Source organism: Eretmochelys imbricata, chromosome 3 (genome assembly GCF_965152235.1).
Source record: "Eretmochelys imbricata isolate rEreImb1 chromosome 3, rEreImb1.hap1, whole genome shotgun sequence".
Lineage (NCBI taxonomy): Eukaryota > Metazoa > Chordata > Testudines > Cheloniidae > Eretmochelys > Eretmochelys imbricata.
In genome coordinates this window covers 197623925-197643278 of record NC_135574.1, presented here as the reverse complement: position 1 = coordinate 197643278, position 19354 = coordinate 197623925, and the positions used below count along the sequence as shown (strand labels likewise).

Below are 19354 nucleotides of genomic sequence, written 5' to 3'. Positions count from 1 at the left end.
TCGGGGCAGCTGCCCCAGGACAGGGACAGGCAGCCATGCCACGCAGCACAGAGCACTGGGTCAGGCCGGACTCTGCAGCTGCGCTGCCCAAGGAGCTCGCAGCCCCACCGCCCAGAGCATTGCGCCAGTGGAGCAAGGGGGAACAGCAGGGGAGGGGCCAGGAGCTCAGGGGCCGGGCACAACAGTCCCGCAGGCCATAGTTTGCCCACCTCTGGCATATGACCTTGAAAAATCCAAGTTCAATATTCATGCGGAACATTGTTATGGTGTAACACACAGTTGTGGCTGTATCCAATAAACTCAGTATAGAGACTCTGAAAAGAACATAACATTTATGTTTTTCAGGGAGACAATTCAATCTCTCTTCTAAAAATCTTTCATTAGAATCATAGGACTGGGAAGGGACCTCAAGAGGTCATCTAGTCCAGCCCCCTGCACTCAAGGCAGGACTAAGTATTATCTAGCATCCCTGACAGGTGTTTGTCCAACCTGCTCTTAAAAATCCCCAATGATGGAGATTCCACACCCTCCCTAGGCAATTTATTCCAGTGCTTAACCACCAACAGTTAGAAAGTTTTTCCTAATGTCCAACCTAAACCGCCCTTGCTGCAATTTAAGCTCATTGCCTCTTGTCCTATCTTCAGAGGTTAAGAAGAACATTTTTTCTCCCTCCTCCTTGTAACAACCTTTTATGTACTTGAAAACTGTTATCATGTCCCCCCTCAGTCTTCTCTTTTCCAGACTAAAGAGACCCAATTTTTTCAATTTTCCCTCATAGGTCATGTTTTCTAGACCTTTAATCATTTTGGTTGCTCTTCTCTGGACTTTCTCCAATTTGTCCACATCTTTCCTGAAACGTGGCACCCAGAACTGGACACAGTAATCCAGCTGAGGCCTAATCAGCACGGAGTAGAGCGGAAGAATTACTTCTCATGTCTTGCTTTCAACACTCCTGCTAATACATCCCAGAATGATGTTTGCTTTTTTTGCAACAGGGTTACCCTGTTGACTCATATTTAGCTTGTGATCCACTAAGACCCCCAGATCCGTTTCCGCAGTACTCCTTCCTAGGTAGTCATTTCCCATTTTGTATGTGTGCAACTGATTGGTCCTTCCTAAGTGGAGTACTTTGCATTTGTCCTTACTGAATTCCATCCTATTTACTTCAGACCATTTCTCCAGTTTGTCCTGATCATTTTGAATTTTAATCCTATCCTCCAAAGCACTTGCAACCCCTCCCAGCTTGGTATGATCAACAAACTTTATAAGTGTATTCTGTATGCCATTATCTAAATCATTGATGAAGATATTGAACAGAACCTGACCCAGAACTGATTCCTGCAGGACCCCACTCGTTATGCCCTTCCAGCATGACTGTGAACCTCTGATAACTACTCTCTGGGAATGATTTTCCAACCAGTTATGCATCCACCTTATAGTAGCTCTATCTAGGTTTTATTTCCCTAGTTTGTTTATGAGACGGTCATATTAACTCTAGATTACTTATATCAAATGACAAGATAAGGTCATATAAATGTTTTGATGTGCATCATCTCCCAAGGCTCAAGAGGAGATCGTGACGTATTATGAGATGCAATGTCATCAATATGTTGAAGACTACCAACTCTAGGATTCTTCTTCATTGGATTCAGGCATTGTTATTTCCTTGCTCTCCCTGGCTGCAGCAGATGTATGGAGGTGGATGAAAGCCAGCTGTCTATTAGAGTGAATATGGATAAGGAGAAGCTGATGATTGATGGCATGAGCAACTGGAGGCATATATCTGTTGATCATCAAGATACTGTAGTCAGTCTTCAGTTTCGTTGCATTTCCTTGCCAGAAATGCCTAGTTTTATGTTCAGCTGACCAAAGTAATGCATCATTTGCCATGGCCATCCATTCATTATTCACCTTCCGGTGCGGCTACTGAAATGTTCTCTATCTGGGGTTAATCTTGAAGACCACATGAAAGTTTCAACTAGTGTAAAGTATAGAAGCCAATGCTTTTAGAGAATTGGTAGTTGATAGTACATTACACCAACATGTTCCTCACTGCCAGTTTGCTTCCAGGTCTAATTCAAGTTGCTGTGATTATTAAAAAAGCCTTACTGATCTTGGAGCCAGTTATTGCTAAAACAGCCTCTGTCACTCTGTTCTGCCAAGGTAGCTGCAGTAAGCGGAGGTACCTCAAGTGTTAGTTCACAGCACAGCAGCCAGAGGAGGCAACAGCAAAGCCCTGTCAGTAGCAGGGGCAAAGCTTCAGACTACACTGTCATTGGTAATCCAACATATTGCACTTTTACAGTGTGTTACCACAAATCTTTGATCAGGCTTTTCCTGACAGTGGGTATTAGTATCCCGTTAGACATCGGCTTCTTCAGTATCGCTAGATTGGGTTCTTTCTTGCTGGGGATTACTGAGTAATGTGGGAATACGTACAGTATGTACAGGGAAATAGTGTATTTATTTACGTAAATAGTGTCCAGATATTATGATAGCTGAACTATATGTAGCTAATAAACAAGGTTTAAATGGCTTAATTTAACTAATAAATTAAAATGTTAGAGACTATTTGTATGAGTATATCTAAAGTTATAAATGCTATATAACTCAGATCAAAACCCATCATTTTAAACAGCAGTTAGAATATTTAGATGTACATGTATAAATATTGCAATAAAATAAACAAAGGCAAGAGATTAAGTTACTGTGTGGGCCACAAAATATGGAAGCTAATTCCAGCATGGAGAATGGAATATAACCATAGATTTAATAATATGAAAAACATTTAAAACTACTCTAGAAGAACCTAAACCAGGAAACACATTACATTTTGAAACTGGATTGTTGGGTAGTAGCCCTTCAAAAGTCAGTGGAAAGAGATGTTTGTGTTTCACAAAATGCTGTGGTATGTAGAAAAAGATTTATTAAAAATAAGAATCAGAAGGTTCAGAGTAGGATACAATTTTCTTTGTTTTCTTTTTGTTCTGTTTAAACAGCACTTATTGTCATTTAAACGTAAATGTAATGGTTCCAACTCTGTACTGACTTGCATCCATCCCTGTGCAACCCCATTAGCTATGACAGGGTTGCAGAGTGGTGTACATTAGTACAAAATCTGGTGTCTCCCCCCTCGCCCCCCCCGCCCAAATACGCTATACTATAATGATGAATGAGTTATTGATGAAATACATAATCCTCACAGGTGCCCTGTAAAATAGCTAGAAGGATTTGGCAGTTGGAACTGTGTACTGTATGCACACCACAACAAGAGGAAATGAAAAGTATCAGAAACATTGCTATGCTACAATCAAACTTAATTCTAATACTAGCTCAGAGAGGAAACAAAGTAAACTCAAAACAAGTTAGATTACAAATAAAGCTCAATGAAGCCTAAAGAGTGCTTGCCTCTTCATCCCCAGATATTCCGATACAGTAATTAAGATAAAATATTGCAAATCTTCAACTAATGAACTGAGTTTATAGTAGGCAATCTTCTTTAAAATCTTACGCTGTGTAGAGACCATCTGTCTACACTGAACGCTTACTTCACCTCATCCACCACCTTTTCCTCCTTAAATAAATTATACCTCCTATGAACAAAACTAAAGATGCCTTTTTTTTAAGACAAGAAGGATTTTTTTGATAAGCATGTTTCATTACTTTGCAATCTACTGCGGCCATCTCCTGTGGTAAATGAAGCAGCAAGTAACTTCACCCTTACAAATAGTCTATTTAACTTCTGCCATATGGGAATGGTTCCTATTGGTCAGACAGACAGAACTCTGTCTAAATACATTCTCAAAAGTTTGTTAAAAAATTACCATTACCTCTAAGTGACTCCGCCGTTCCGCGATCACTCTTTCATCCTTGTTTCCGAACAGCTTCTTTGGAGGGAATTCTAAAGTTGCAAGCTGTAACAGATGTAAGATAATTAATTGGTACTGTAAATGATAAGCTAAACTGAAAAAAATTCTCTTTAAAACACAAAGCGATCAGAGAGAGGAAAATGACAAATATTCACAAGTTACAGTATGTGTCATTAGGTCCAACCCCATTATGCCGTTCTACTGATGTTAATATAATGCAATCTGTACTAAAACAATACAATTCTACTGTCACAAGTGAATAACGGCAAAGCAAATACAGGAATCTGAATGTCTCCATCTACCAACATAAAAATCAAAAGTTTGCAAACTGAATCTGCATATTACACTAGCTGCAAAGAAGAGAATATGAACTGCTCAGGAATTTTGTAGATTTTAAAGATCAGAATCATCTGTTAAAATCATTGTAAGCTTATCTCTGATTGTGTTACCATCTATTTCATTTGCTTTTGTTTATGATAGCTATATTGTTTCCATCATTAAATCTAAGAGCTTTTACTGAATGCATGCTCTGCAGATAGTTATGCTGGGCTTCAGGTGACCCTAGGTTAGTGGAAGCTTGATACTAAAAGTCACCGCAGGTGAGCATAAAGACAAGTTAACCTATGATCAGGGTATTTTACTGAATGATCAGGCTAACTTTAGAGTAACCAGACAGAATCCACGTGAATAAGGTAAAAGCTTATGTATCACACTGAAAATGAAAACTACCAACAGCATAGTTTTATTCTCAAAAATGACTATATAAAGATGTCTGTTACCTATGCAATAGGTGCACTCCATGTAGATGTTCAGAATTATATCTGGTTACGTCACTACTTTTTAATTCTGTAGGAACTGCAGAAGCCAGCTCAGCTGAGAGAGAGTGAATGGGATTCTATTCCCTTCTTGTGCATGAAATGCAATTGTTAATTTCCAGTCCATCAGTTATATCTGTTCAGACTCACAGAATAGGTTACACACAATAGGTTTACACAAGTGTCATGGAAAGGGTAATTTGGCCCATAAAGTCTTATTTCTGGTAATGATGCAAAGGAGGAAAAAAACCACCATTACTCTTAAAGCTTAAGTGCAGTCTGCAGGGATGGCAGTGAAAGATATCTTTACTGTATCAATGACCATGTCAAATGAGGAAATCACTGAAACACAAACACGCAACCGCACATTGTTAGAGTCAGTGTTCAGAGTGGTTTCAGAGTAGCAGCCGTGTTAGTCTGTACCCTCAAAAAGAACAGGAGTACTTGTAGCACCTTAGAGACTAACAAATTTATTTGAGCATAAGCTTTCGTGAGTGACAGCTTGTTAGTCTTGTTAGCTTGTTAGTCTCTAAGGTGCCACAAGTACTCCTTTTCTTTTTGTTCAGAGTGGGGCACTTCCAAAAGCAATTGCCTCTTTCCGCACAAATTCAAATTGGCTGCCTGAGGATGTCAAGAGAGAACAAAATAAAAGAAATGTTGCCTAGTATATAAGTATATTTTAGGGCTGTAAGGAGTTTATGCTTGTGTACAATACGCAGAAGCACAGTACATTAAATTACAAGCTTTATTTTTGCCTTTGAACATAAACACTCAATGTAGAGGAGTTCTTCAGCTATCTCCAGTTTTTCAGCAATAATTCTTCAACCCTATTCTCTTGTTAAACCCGACCTGGATAATTTAGAGATGTTACATTTAGTTCCTGTCTAGACATCTTCAAGTGAGTAATCTGAAGTGGTGCACCGGGAGCAGTAGTGGAGAGTCTCTTTACTACATCAACCTCTTTTTCCTCAAAATTATATTCCTCGGGTTTCCCCCATCATTTTCTTTTCATCTACTTGCTTCCAAATGCTTAGAGAATTAGCAGCATGTTGCCTAAAATTGTATAAAAGCAATTATGTCCTTGGTAATAATTCTCATTGTATTAATCACTTTTTTTTAGTTAATCTATACAGCGATATTGGTGGACAGCAAAATCTCACCCCTGAAGAAGTTATGCTGTATTAGGCATCACTGCATTATGTGACCACTAGGTATAATGGTCAGACAAATATAAATATATGCTTTATTTTTTTTAAACATATTTCGCTGTATGTTTGGGGATTGTTTCTTTCTAAATAAAGTGAGTTTACACAAATATAAAGGTTAGGGTTGCCACTTTCAAGATCTGTCCTGTAAAGTCAGAACATATTGTATTGGCTCCATGCAGGGGGGTTTTCCCTACCTAAATTCTATTTGAGATTTAATAATCTTGCTGGATATAGGACTGACTGAGGAAAAGCAGCATTATTCCACCAAAGTGTGGGATGGACAGCAATCCTAAAAATGGTTTTGTAACGCATAAGCTTTCAGAACCTATTTTAGGAGAAAAATCTCTGTTGACTTCTATGGAGCCATTAGGTTCTCTAAGATCATCTTGATCAGGCTAAAGTAGACAAGGGTACCTTAGAGACTCGCCCAGTTTAACCATTGCATAGCTCTGGAATCACTGTGCCATACAAATCTTTGCAACCAGGCAAGCAATGATGAATTCAATATATTGGAGATGGGCCTCAGCCAAACAAATCCACTCTGAAATTTTTGGAGATTCACAATATGAAACATGACTCAGATCAGAATTTCATGGCTGTCCAAAAGCTAGGATCTGAACACCTGGAACTTGGGGAAAAGGGTATGTGTCAGAATCTGGATCCAGATCAGAACACTGAGGCTCAGGCCTATCTTTAGTATACAAATGACATACTGTGAGGACCTTGCATCCTAAAAGGCACACTAGATCTAAATTCGCAAAAAGAAAAGGAGTACTTGTGGCACCTTAGAGACTAACCAATTTATTTGAGCATAAGCTTTCGTGAGCTACAGCTCACATCATCGGATATGAAGTGAGCTGTAGCTCACGAAAGCTTATGCTCAAATAAATTGGTTAATCTCTAAGGTACCACAAGTACTCCTTTTCTTTTTGCGAATACAGACTAACACAGCTGTTACTCTGAAACTAGATCTAAATTATGCAGCACTGACCATCCTACCCCATTCACCATCCCTCTAATCCAGGTCATTCAGTACAACACTGTTTTATTAATTTATTTTGATATTAAACTCGATTTTATTTTACATTGACCCAGATTTTAAATGTGTTGCAAACACTTGTCATAGCTGTGTCGGTATACTAACAACTAGTAACCTCACCGTATGAGCTACCTGGAGGCTTTGGCATCCAGGTAAGTGACAGCTGGAGGTTTTGGCATTTGGGTAGGGAACAGCTGGTGCTTTTTTCTCCCCAAGATGATGTGGGAGATGGTTTTGGTTTGTGGTTTCCAGGTGGCAAGCTTTTGGTACTAGGGAGCACATACAACATTTCCTCCCTTCCACTTTTGGGGAAAGGGTTAAATTTGGAAGGGATGTATGTGAATTTTTTCTTCCCCACTACAGCAATTCTTGAAAGCCATTAATTATCCCACTCCACCTCAATATCTGTCAAAACAGCCAACAATGACACACAAAAGCATGCATATTAACTTGATGTTCCTGCTAAAATGATAGGCAGTGAACGTTAATATTGATTACATTTCAACAGTAACTTCTACAATGAAAAGCATTGGAAGTTACTGTTGAAAGGTAATCAATATTGACATTTACTGCTTATAAGCTTAGCAGAAACAGTGCCAGTCTTCATTACCAACAGCCCACTGAAACAAAAGGGAGACATTCAAACCACTTAGAACTCATGTTTCAGACTGGCTGCAGACTCAGGCAGATATCAAGCCATCAGTTAATATCCAATTCACATTCTGAAGGTCATCTTTGCAATCATGAGGGCTAGAAACCCTTTTCTTAGATTACACAAGTGGAAACAAATTTGTTAACAATTATGAAGAACTGTAAACATTCTTTGTAATTATGTGGTAGAGTATATAATGCTTATATATTGCTGGTAGTGGTCTTCTTACAGGTGCCATAATTTGTGCAACCGATTATGGTAAAAAGGGGAGGATCTTTTGCATTTTTGTGGGGAAAAAATCATTAATTGTAAGAGGTTCTACTAAATATGTGATGTATAAACACACGACAGCAATTCCTATATCAGAATGGTGACTGTTATAACAAAAAAAGAAAAAGCCCAGGAATACGAACATACCAAGCCATAATTTTGTACAAGCAGCTTCGGTTCTGATGTGTAGTTCAACGTGAAGTTCAGAATCAATTAAAAGAAAACTTCACTCAATTCAGCAACCTGACAGTTCAAAAGTTAAAAAGCATTTGTCTCTACAGGCATAAACTAGGAAATGTATCTGAAACTAGGAAGTTTTAAAAATATTACTGGTATTTGAGCTACTAACGGTAGCAACATTTTAATCCATACAGTGAAATTGTCACTGGCAATGTGGGAAGCCTTTAAGAAACTGTCAAGCAGCTGCAAATTGTATTACATTTGCCAGAGATTATCACCCTCCTGATATTTATACAATCACTGAAATTCACTTGTTCATCGACTCCAATGCACAGGGATGTCTGAGGGGGGTAGATTATGTATATGGATCTCTGTCTCAGCTAAAACAAGTGTAAAAAAAAGTATATAGTATCCAGAGCAGATACAAAATCATTCCTTTGAAAAATCAACTGACCTTTCACTTACCCTCTCATCCAGCTGAGCTCCCAGGCAGTCACACCTTAGCTATTAGGACCAACTTTTCTCATTAACATAATTTAAAACAATGCCACACATTAAGACAGCAGCACAAGTGTTCTAATTTCTTACTGGTCTAGGTTTCTTCTTGCATGACTTTTTCCCTCCTTTGCTGCAGTGGTGAAAATGTTTGCCAGCAGTTCTACAGTTTGGATGTTTTGTCATTTTCTTGGGCTGCTTGAGGAGGTGATGTGTTTTCTGTAGGGCAAATTAACAAACCCATTCCCTGCTTGATAGGAATAGTAATTTAGAGTGATTTCCTGAGGGGAAGCGCCTACATGTGGTGAGCAAGGTTTCTACTTTTTATTTTGACTGCAGAGGCATTTCCCTACCATACTTAATTATACTATCATCCTGAAACAAATTTTGTTACACACACATGCACATGCAAAGAGCTAAAATACTCAGAGCTCTTCTGGCTGAACTTCAAACAAAATGGTGAATTAAATAATCCAAGGAAACATCAGATAGGAGATTGTATATCAGTGCTCTTTTAATGTGTGTTAGCATATGTGATGGGGCCTCTGCCCCATGCTGGGTTGGTAGGGGTTAAGGTGGTCCGGCAGGCCAATTAAAACCCTGAGTAGACCTAGAGGAGGAGCCAGGAAGCAGGACACTAATTAGGAGTAAGCTCGGCTGAGCAGGAGCAGGTGGGGCCAGCATATAGCCAGGTTGTTGACTATTGCAAGGGCAGAGAAAGTCTGCAAGGAAGAAAGACTACTGTCACTCCCGAGTGGAAGGTGTTGGAAGATGGCAAACCCAGAGAGGGAAGAATTCAGTAAGGTAGGAAGAAGACCAGGGAAACTGCAGCAAGGATTAAGAGAGATAGACCTTGGCTTCATGTTATAGGCTATCTGGGCTGAAACCCAGTGCAAAGGACAGATCTGGGTTCCCCACCAGCCACTTGGTAGTGTAGTACAGGGGCTCTCAAAATAGGGGTCATGAGATTATTACATGGGGGGGTTGCGAGCTGTCAGCCTCCACCCCAAACCACACTTTGCCTCCAGCATTTATAATAGTGTTACACATAAAAAAGTGTTTTTAATTTATAAGGGGGGGAGGGGGTCGCACTCAGAAACTTGCTGTGTGAAAGGTGTCACCAGTACAAAAGTTTGAGAACCGCTGGTGTAGTAGGAAGCGAGAGCTTGAAGCATGGCCTGGTGCAAGACTTGAGCCCTGAACAAAAGTCAGCAAAAGTTATGCTATGAGCAAAAGTCATGTCCTGTCAAAAAGCAGATGCCTGCTGGTACATGAACTTGGCACAAGTACCAGGAGCATTGCTAAACCACATTGAATATGTAAACATGTTCCAGCAGATCAGCATAAGGACACCCCAAGTCAGCACAAGATGATTTGTCGGAAACATCAGGAGAAAGGTACAAGGGGAGGTAACAAACATGTCACGAAACACGTAAGGTGGTACCTAAATTGTTTATCCCAGATTGTTTGTCTCAATCTATAAATGTTGAGATACCTCGCCCTAACTCTCTTCCGGCCTAGAGGGGAGCGGAAAGTCCCGCCGCTCACTGAACTGGTCCATTCTAACAGGCATACATGTGCGATGTAATTGCAGACATTGATCCATGGAGCTAGGCCCGTGCTTCATTGACAATAAATCTGGCCCAGCGCCTTCGTCACTGAACTGACTCTATGGTCTCTTCGGGCCGTTCAGCCGAGGTCTGCTGGGCTGGCTAGCTGCGCAGAGCCAGCACAACACAACAGACGTGCTGCCAACAACTAACACTGGTGACCCCGACCGCTCACCTGGTAAGGAGGAGAGCTGTCCTCTGTAGAAATCGCGATCTAACACGGCAGAAAACGCCAAGCTAGGGAACCCCTCCCCTTATCCCCTCCCTTCAAATCCCCACAGAGTTTGATGAGGTATGGATGCGCTGGGTAGCCAGCAAAGGAAGTCCATACGAGTTTTAAAAAGGATCGTGGAAAATCATGGACTGGAATATGCAAAGTGATGGCAGAGACTGAGCTTTAAAAATAACAATAAGAGTAAAAAAGGTAGACTATTGCCAACTATAGCCATGACTATAAAATGGTTAAGACAAAACACCACGGAATTGGCGGGGCAAGTGACAGAAATAAAACAAAAAAAAGAGTTAAAAGAAGTAAGAGAGCCCTGGAAAGCTCTCTCTTAGCAGGGTGGCAAGCAGTCCAGAGACATTATATGGTACAGCAAGTACAGGAACAAAACAGGAAACTGGAAACAGCTGTAGAGAAACTGCAAAAAAGAGAAATGCTGTCCCCCGTTATAAATCTCTTTGGGCTACAACAAACTTCGGGTATTTATACAGTGCCTGAAGAATGGAGACAGAAATGGTGGCCCTCGCAAAATTAAAAGATGAAACAGGGGATGATTGGAATGGGTGTTGCAATGGGGACACGTGGAATGACCCAGAACCACCACCACCGTACCGTAAGAGCCAGATTCCAGTAAAACTTAAACCACATGGCATTGGTCACTGTCGGAAGACTGGATACTGGGCTAGATGGACCATTGGTCTGACCCAGTATGGCCGTTCTTATGAGACCAAAACTGGTGCCTGTCAGAACAGGAGAAGTAAGTGCACAGGAGAGGGAAGTAGACTCCGGATTGGTAAATCAGATAAAAGGAAAAAATGGAACAGTTCACAGAGAACTGTAGGAGACAGGAGCTGCAACTTAATCGCAGGAGAGTGGATAAAAAAGAATTTCAAGGTGAAAAACCTACAGTGAGCAAGTTAACACCTAAAACTTATGCATTCATGCATGGATTTTCCCAGAAACAATTAACAGTAGTTTCTTAATGTATGCGCAACATGTCCCAGGTGGCATAGGACCAGGATTCATCACTAAATTTGGTCCGCTGGTTGGATCATTAGCTTCCCTGGCTCGGGCCAGGTACTGACAGGGAGTGTAACATGAACGCTGATCCATGTCCCAAAAGCAAAGAAAGGCAACCCTGCAATCCATTTGGCAGGCAGACAAAAGCAACAGACACAGAGAACAAATTCAGGTTTTTCAAGAGCAGATAACAACCCTCACTTGCCTCTCAAAACCAGGATTAAAAACAAGGGATTTGGGTTCCCAACTGCTTTAACCCATGGAGCCCCATTTCTCACTCAGAGAAATAATATAACCTTCTTTCCCAAATATTTTTACATAGTAGTTAAAAAATGTTTTATATCCTGTTTGCTAAACATGCTGCTGCCACCTGTACTTTGATAACTTAACAACGTTTCTTAATCTCCCTCAGCTCAGGTCTCCCTCCCTTCCTAGGCTGCTCTCCCATCCTCCCCCTTCTGTTCATTTTCTCTGTTTTAAAAGTTAAAAGTTCTAGTTATTACAGAAACCTCCATCGCTGAAAGAGAGGAAGCACCTGAAAACACTAACTTTCTTGAAGATATGGTTGCCAAGCAACAGAAATGCACACTCTGCTTCTAATCCTAACCACTGACTAATATTTAAAATCATGGGTTTTCCCTAATTCCATATAGCAGAGTTTTTAAAATAAATAGTAATATAAAGTAATGGACAATGTCTTAAATTACTGACTTAATACAACAAGTGGGCAAATAACTTAGTATGAGTTTTTCTCAATTCTTATTAAAAGTTTTAAATAAAAAGGTAATAATTTGCTTATTTAATTATTTAACTCCTTTGTTTACTTGTCTGTTTTCTAAAATGCATTGCTTTAATAATTAAGCTCTTAATGCCTTATATTGTTATGAATACAATTCTGGAGCCATTCGTCTTTAATTGTAAGTTTGTCCTGTGTTGTATGTTGTGTGTCACGTGATTACTTTTCTGCTTTAATTTTGTTGCAACAAAAGTTGACTTTTTAAATATATAAGTGGTACCACACTATTTTAATATTATGGTTGGGGTATAACCATTATAATACCAATTAATTTTTTGCAAAGCTCAAAAAGGCCTCACTTATAAGTGTATGTACATATATTTTTGCCTAAACAAATAATGCAATTGCAAAAATAATTCTATTTTATTAATCACACTTTTTTTTTTTTATTAAAAATGTAAGGGGAACCTCAACATTAATGCAAAGCTAATATTCACAAAATGTCAATTTCTTGTTTGGGTTTTGTAAACTTGTTTTCACCTTTATTAAATATTGAAATACAGTTATAAGTAAGGCCCTACTTGAATTGTGGGATGATTGTCAAAAATTGCGACTGAGTTACAATTAAAGACTATCATAATTCACACTCACAAGAATTAAGGTTTCACCACAACCATGAATCGGACATTTCCTAGTTTTCTAGTGCTTGACTTTGCAACCTTAGTAACATTCATTTAACATTTTTGTATGTAGTTTCCTAAGCACGATGTTGCTTTTTATTTTTTTCTTCTTAAGAAAAAAGGCAAAAATTGCTGGGTCATGCAAGACCTCCATGTTTTGGGAACTGAACCCAATATTTATTCATCAAGATTGTGGTGGAAGACAAACTCCAACTCCCTGAAGTATGATCTACTGCAGTGGTGCCCAAATTGTTCCGCTCGTGCGCCCCCTTTCCCAGTTATGGAATGTGTCCACACTCCCCCTGGGCCAGGAACAAAGTTGACAGCTGGGCCAGGGCTGGGGGCGGAGCCAGAGCAGAGCTGGGTTGCAGAACGGGGCTGGGTGGCACTCCCTCCCTGCCCCCCTTTGGGGACTGGCCAGGGCCCTGCTGTGCCTCCCCCTCAATGTTCCTCTGTGCTCCCCTAGGGGGGCATGCTCCACAGTTTGGAGACCACTGATCTAGTGGAAGCCTTGGGGAAACTCTTGCCCTCTGTATGTTTTTTCCTAGTATGGTAATTATTTGGGCTTAAATTCATAATATTCCCATTACAAATACACTACCAGGATCAGATCAGTCTGTTAGTCGTGTATTCAGTTCCCATTGACTCCACTGAAACGGATAGGATAATGAGGCCCCTGGAGCGCTACACTTACACAACATATTACCATTTGACTAAGGTGCCTCACTTAAGTTCAGAGATAAGAACTCTCTGTAGCAGTTTTAACAGTTCATCCAGAAATGATTTGCCTGTTGCATACAAGCTCATCTAAGTGACATCTGGCTGCATTTATGAAACTTCCTTCTCTTGTGTGACTGACTAATGCTGTAAATTTCAGCCACCCTTGCCTTTGAGAAATGCTAATAATGAAAACTCAAAGGACAGGAATAATTCTTTCTGCTGAACAAACTTGCATTCCTTAGTACTCAATATTAATGGCAGATCCCAGGTTGAAAAAACAGATGTCGTGGAGAAATATACCTGCAAACAAATAAGCAGTACTTCTCTAAGTCTGATTTGTTGTAGGCATAAAGCAGCAAATCTTTAGAATAAACTAGGCTTATTATTGAGAGAAATAAAAGAGCTTTCTACATTGCTTAGAATGATAAAAAAGGAAACATTCAAAATAAAGAATCTATAAGCTAAAACCCTTATTTTTAAATGTAGATAGCCTGCACATATATTTAAATTTATGTTTAATCTTTAAACAGATGATAAAGCTGGCTGCTTAAACACAAGATTAAGTACACACAAGATTAAGAGACCTCATACAACTAATCTCCACAAACCATCAACTCTCATCTGTCTATGCAAAAGTGAAACTCAAAAGATAGTAAGATCTCCTAGCTGTACAGCTATATTATGAAAAGATGGACTCTCAGCAAAACACTTGGGGGCAGAAGGAGTTTGGAGCCAAGGGGGAACAAGCAACTGTGGGGAACAGAGGGCACCCGTGTTGGTGACTCTCTACTTTATTATGAGTCTTGCAATATTTTTCTTAAGGTCTCAGATCCTAGAGTCAAATGAACATATATGAGAATCTCCAACTGTGACACATGGCCAGAAAGGGTTAAGTATCCTGCACGATAAATGATGCAAATTCAACCTTTAGGGATATATTGGTAGATAATGTTTGTGTTTTTGTGTGTTTACATACATGTGGTTAGAGGTTGACAATGTAATCAAACAGGTCCTGTCTATGCTGTATTCTGCTAATTCAGAGATCAAAAGGAGATCTTAACATTTAAATGAATTGTAAATATAGGGATATCACTGTAGTGATTTCTCTTTGAAGTATATAGCAGATCACCTACAAATGGTGGAAAACAGCTGGAGATTTTACTATCTTTTGAGTTTCACCTTTGCATAGACAGATGAGAGTTAATGGTTTGTGGAAATTAGTTGTATGAGGTCTTATGGTGTGTATTTAATCTTGTGTTGAAGCAGCCAACTTTATTATCTGTTTAAAGATTGAATATAAATTTAAATATATGTGTAGGCTATCTAAATTTAAAGCACCATTTAAAAATAAGGTTTTTAGCTTATAGCTTGATGCTTAGGAAATGGGTCTACTTCAAAGTCTGGATGATTGCCTATTGTTCGCCTAAGGACTCCCAGCTGTCAAGAGAAGGCCTGGAACTGTATAAAAAACCCTTGGGTCCTGATCCTTTTTATCTCAGATCTGCTTGATGCTTTGTGCAGGGGAAGGTTGAGTCATAAGACTGAGATCTCCAGTCCAATCTGGATCACTCTGAATATGAACACTGGACTATAACCTATGGACTAATTCTGAAAGAACTATTTGCAACTACAAAGCTCACCACCTCTACTATAAAACTGATCTCAGAATGGTACTCATGTCTATATGTATACTGTTCTTTTAACCAATACTCTGTCTTTTCTTTTTTTAATAAATTTTTGTTTAGTTAATAAGAATTGGCTGTAAGCATGCATTTGGGTAAGATCTGAAATATTCATTAACTTGGGAGGTAATGTATCTGATCCTCTGGAATTGGCAGAACTTTCTTATATGATGAATAAGATTCCTCATCATATCTGACTTGAGTGTCTGGGTGGAAGCCCAAGGTTAGGTTGCTATAAGGGAACTGTGTTGTTTTGGCTTCTGTGCAACCAGTAAGGTATTGTAGAAGGTGTTTTGTGCTGGCTTGGTAAATCTTAAGCATTAGAATATCCACCAGCTTTGGGGATTGTCTGCCCCATTCTTTGCAGTTTGCCTTAACTGAGTAACCTCAGTGCGGCCTCCTAGGACCCCGGTCACACCACCTCATTCATTTTATTTTATTTTACTTTTATAGCTATAGATATATAAAAATAAAGATTCTAGACCTCGTGGTTTCAGAGACAGCTTTGGAAGTGTGACCCAAATGCGCCCTACAAGTTCAAAAGCCTAAAAGCAAAGAAAAAGATCCCAAGATTTTTCTTATTTAAAATCTTCTGATTTTTAAAGCAATTTCATAATTTTGGGGGGCCTGACTGATATTTGAACATTTGGGGTTGGCAATATTGGGACATAAGTTAATTTCACAAGCGTCATGACTACTGAGTCATTGCTAGCGCAATATATATTACAATAATTCTAGAGTAACAAGTATTACACAGTCAATTTAACGTAATGGTGTCAGCCCATTTGTAAAGGATTTGCTAATCCAGCCAGGTAAGGAGGCGACACAAAGCTATAATCACTTGAAAACATCCTTGCCAAGCTACTTCATCCTCAGCACACACAGAGCCCATCTCACAAGAACGCATTATTGTTGAGAAATCTGAGTTCAGTTAGACAACACAACTAGAAGAGAGACTAAACACACTTAAATAAGCAAATAAAAACACCTACAATATTAAATCATTAACAAATTTGTGTTGGTTAACAGTTTGCCTGACTATTCATGTTAATGATATGATTATTTATTCCACATAAAATTACATTATAACTGGAGTTAAAGTTGAGTACATATCAGACACCTATACTTAAAAACATTACAGGGCTATTGTATTTCTCTCCAACACAAGCGTAACAAACCTAGGAAATCCAGTATTACGTTTAAACATAAAAGAAATGCAAACAGTATGAAAATACACAACTGAGGCACGCAAACAACCTTACCTCCACCCAGGTGGTGACACCAGGGACTAACCAGACAATTACGATCAGTACATAATATCTATAGTTCCACAGAAGAAACTGACTTTTAAAGACATAGATTGATTCTTTTATTGCTCATGGTCTCATGTCCATTTTACAGATTGAAACCGACATTCAGAGATAGTCTGCTCTAGTGCCCACTGAAGTCAGTAGGACACTTTCTGTTAATTTTCATGGGTGCTAAATCACTCAGATTCTAAGTGATTTGTCCAAGGGCACACAGCAAGTCTGTGGCAGAGTCAAGAAAAGCACCAGAATCTGACTCCTAGGACTCTGTAAAATCAGGGCGGTAAACACCTTACAGGGTAATCAGATTCAAAACATGCGCAAAACCTTAAGTTACAAAAAGAGACAAAAACAGGAATATACATACCATTCAGCACAGCTTCTTTTCTCAGCCATTAAACAAAAGAAAATCTAACGCATTTCTAGCTAGATTACTTACTAACTTAACAGAAGTTGTAAGGCTGCATTCCTGATCTGTTCCCAGCAAAAGCATCACACAGACAGACCAACCCTTTGTTCCCCCCTCCCCCTCCAGATCTGAAAGTATCTTGTCCTCTCATTGGTCATTTGGGTCAGGTGCCAGCTTGGTTACCTTGGCTTCTTAACCCTTTACAGGTGAAAGGGTTTTGCCTCTGGCCAGGAGGGATTTTATAGCACTGTATACAGAAAGATGGTTACCCTTCCCTTTATATTTATGACACACCTCAATATATTTCACTCGAGATCTCGTTTCTCTCTTTATTTTTATATTAAGCCACAAAAGATTATAGTCTACTGATTTTGTCATGCAGAGATTTTAATAACTTTTACTGTAACCTTTTGCTTTGGGCTTTGTAGAGAGGTAGACATTCTTGGGAGGCAAAACTGCCTTCTATATGCTGCAGAGACAGGTGATGAAGAATTCACTTGATTGATTTTGTATTTACTTTACAGCAATCCAGACCTCGTACTCAGAACAGTGAAAGTGAGATCTCACTGCTGATACAAAACTAAATATTCTCCAATTTACAAACAACAAATGGTGTTCTCAGCTCCAGAGCGCCTAAGAAATTAGTCCTCTTCCTCAGCTACCCTTATTTGTTTAAAGAAGGCAATGCTATACTGTTCCCCAGGGCCCAAATCTGAGAGTTGAGGACAGAAAAGTTTCTCTCACGCTGGATGAACTAACATTCACAAGAAAATTATTTAACCTGAATGGAATAAGGGACATATGAGTTTTGATCAAAAGGGAAGTTTTTATTCTAATACACACTGGAAGACATATTCAAAAACCATGACTGTTCAAATCTGACTAGGATACATTTATTCAAGCCTATGGGCTACTCTAATAAAAAATAGCCACAGCCATCACTTCTAAGAATCTGGTGGTCGTAGATCACTGGCTGACATAGGCTATTTAAACAGCTTTGTTTAAGGCACCTGACAAGACATTCTGCATTAAGGGTGACATCACATCATGGTCAGAAGACAAAGCAGAGCAGTTGCATTTGTCTTCTTCCCTGGCCCCACCCCCAAATCTCAGGAGCTCTCTGCCTTGTTTGATGCAGTGGGGCAGGGAGCTAATCCTCTAAATGGTCTGGGACGGGCTGAGAGAGCTTTCTAGTAGTAGATCAAAGAGCAGTGAGAAAACCCAGATGTAGGGGGATGGGGGAAGGAATGCCTGTAATTTAGAACCATCTGACTTCCCCATCAGTGCTCTCCCTATACTTTCATCTGTCTATTTCTTTTTCAGGGAAGGCTGAGTGGAGAGCAGAAGTTGCCCCCTCATCCCTTTTTGCATTGTGTAGCGAGGGTCCATGGCCTCCCTCCGAGACTGATGGGGAAGAGCCTGGACACACAAACCCACCCCACCAGATGACGAGGGGCAGGACAGGAAGTACAAAAGGTGGGCCCTGCAGCTCAGTAGGGCTGGTGCTGCTAGACAAGACAGACGCTTCCCACCCGCTGCTGAAGCGGGAGCCTGAAGACGACCCCTGCAGGGCTGAGGACTCACCAGAGCTGCCAGCTGACCAGGACGTCGAGGAGCTGCTGGGACTGCTGCTGACAGTGTACCACAGGGAGAAGGAGGATGACCCCGAAATAGATACACCACAAGGGGTGAAAAGGAAGTAGCCCAGGGATACCAGATGACAGTCAGGTTGTGTTGTTGCCTGAATCCAGGTCAGTGTGTTTCGGCTGAATCCCCACTGACCCAGTGGTGGAACACTCCGCCACTGATAGAGCCCTGGGCTGGGACCCCGGGGAGTAGGGTGGGCCTGGATCCAACCAGGATCTTTCAGCAACAGAGAGTAGTAAGTGTGGTAACTGTCTGAATGATTTAGTTCTGTCAAGCTGAACGGCTCGTCTGACATCCACAGTGTGTAGCATGGCCTCATGCTGGTTGCAAGGTGGTTTAGGGAAGGAGATGGTATGGGAATATTATAATCCCTTGTCTGCAGAAGTGCGCCACCACCACTGTGAGGACTTTGGAAAATACCCTGGGTGCTGAGGGAGACGCCAAAGGGTAGTACCTTGTATTTGTGATAGGCAGACCCCAGGAAAAGTTCAAGGAACCTCCTGGGAGAAGGATGTACGGTGATATGGAAGTACACGTCTTGGAAGTCCAGGGCCAAGAACCAGTCCCCCTGTTCCAGTACTGGGATTACTGTTGATAAGGTGACTATCTTGAATCGTTGTAGTCTGATGAATTTGTTGAGGTTTCTCAAGTCTAGGATAGGTCTCCACATGCCAGATTTCTTTAGGATTAAAAAACAGTGGGAATAAAAATCTTCCCCATTGTGTTGAATGGGACCAGTTCTATGGCTCCCAGTCACAGAAGATGGTTTATTTCTTCTTGCAGAAGGTG

At 40.2% G+C, this 19354-nt stretch overlaps 1 protein-coding gene across 1 annotated transcript in view; it reads right to left on the bottom strand.

Annotated features, from left to right (window-relative positions):
• The window catches only part of KIF16B (kinesin family member 16B), a 234811-nt gene that overhangs the window by 14555 nt on the left and 200902 nt on the right, over positions 1-19354 (bottom strand). The window contains exon 25 of the mRNA XM_077812041.1: positions 3831-3914. Coding sequence (XP_077668167.1) covers positions 3831-3914 — 84 coding nt within the window. The remainder of the gene's footprint in view (positions 1-3830; positions 3915-19354) is intronic.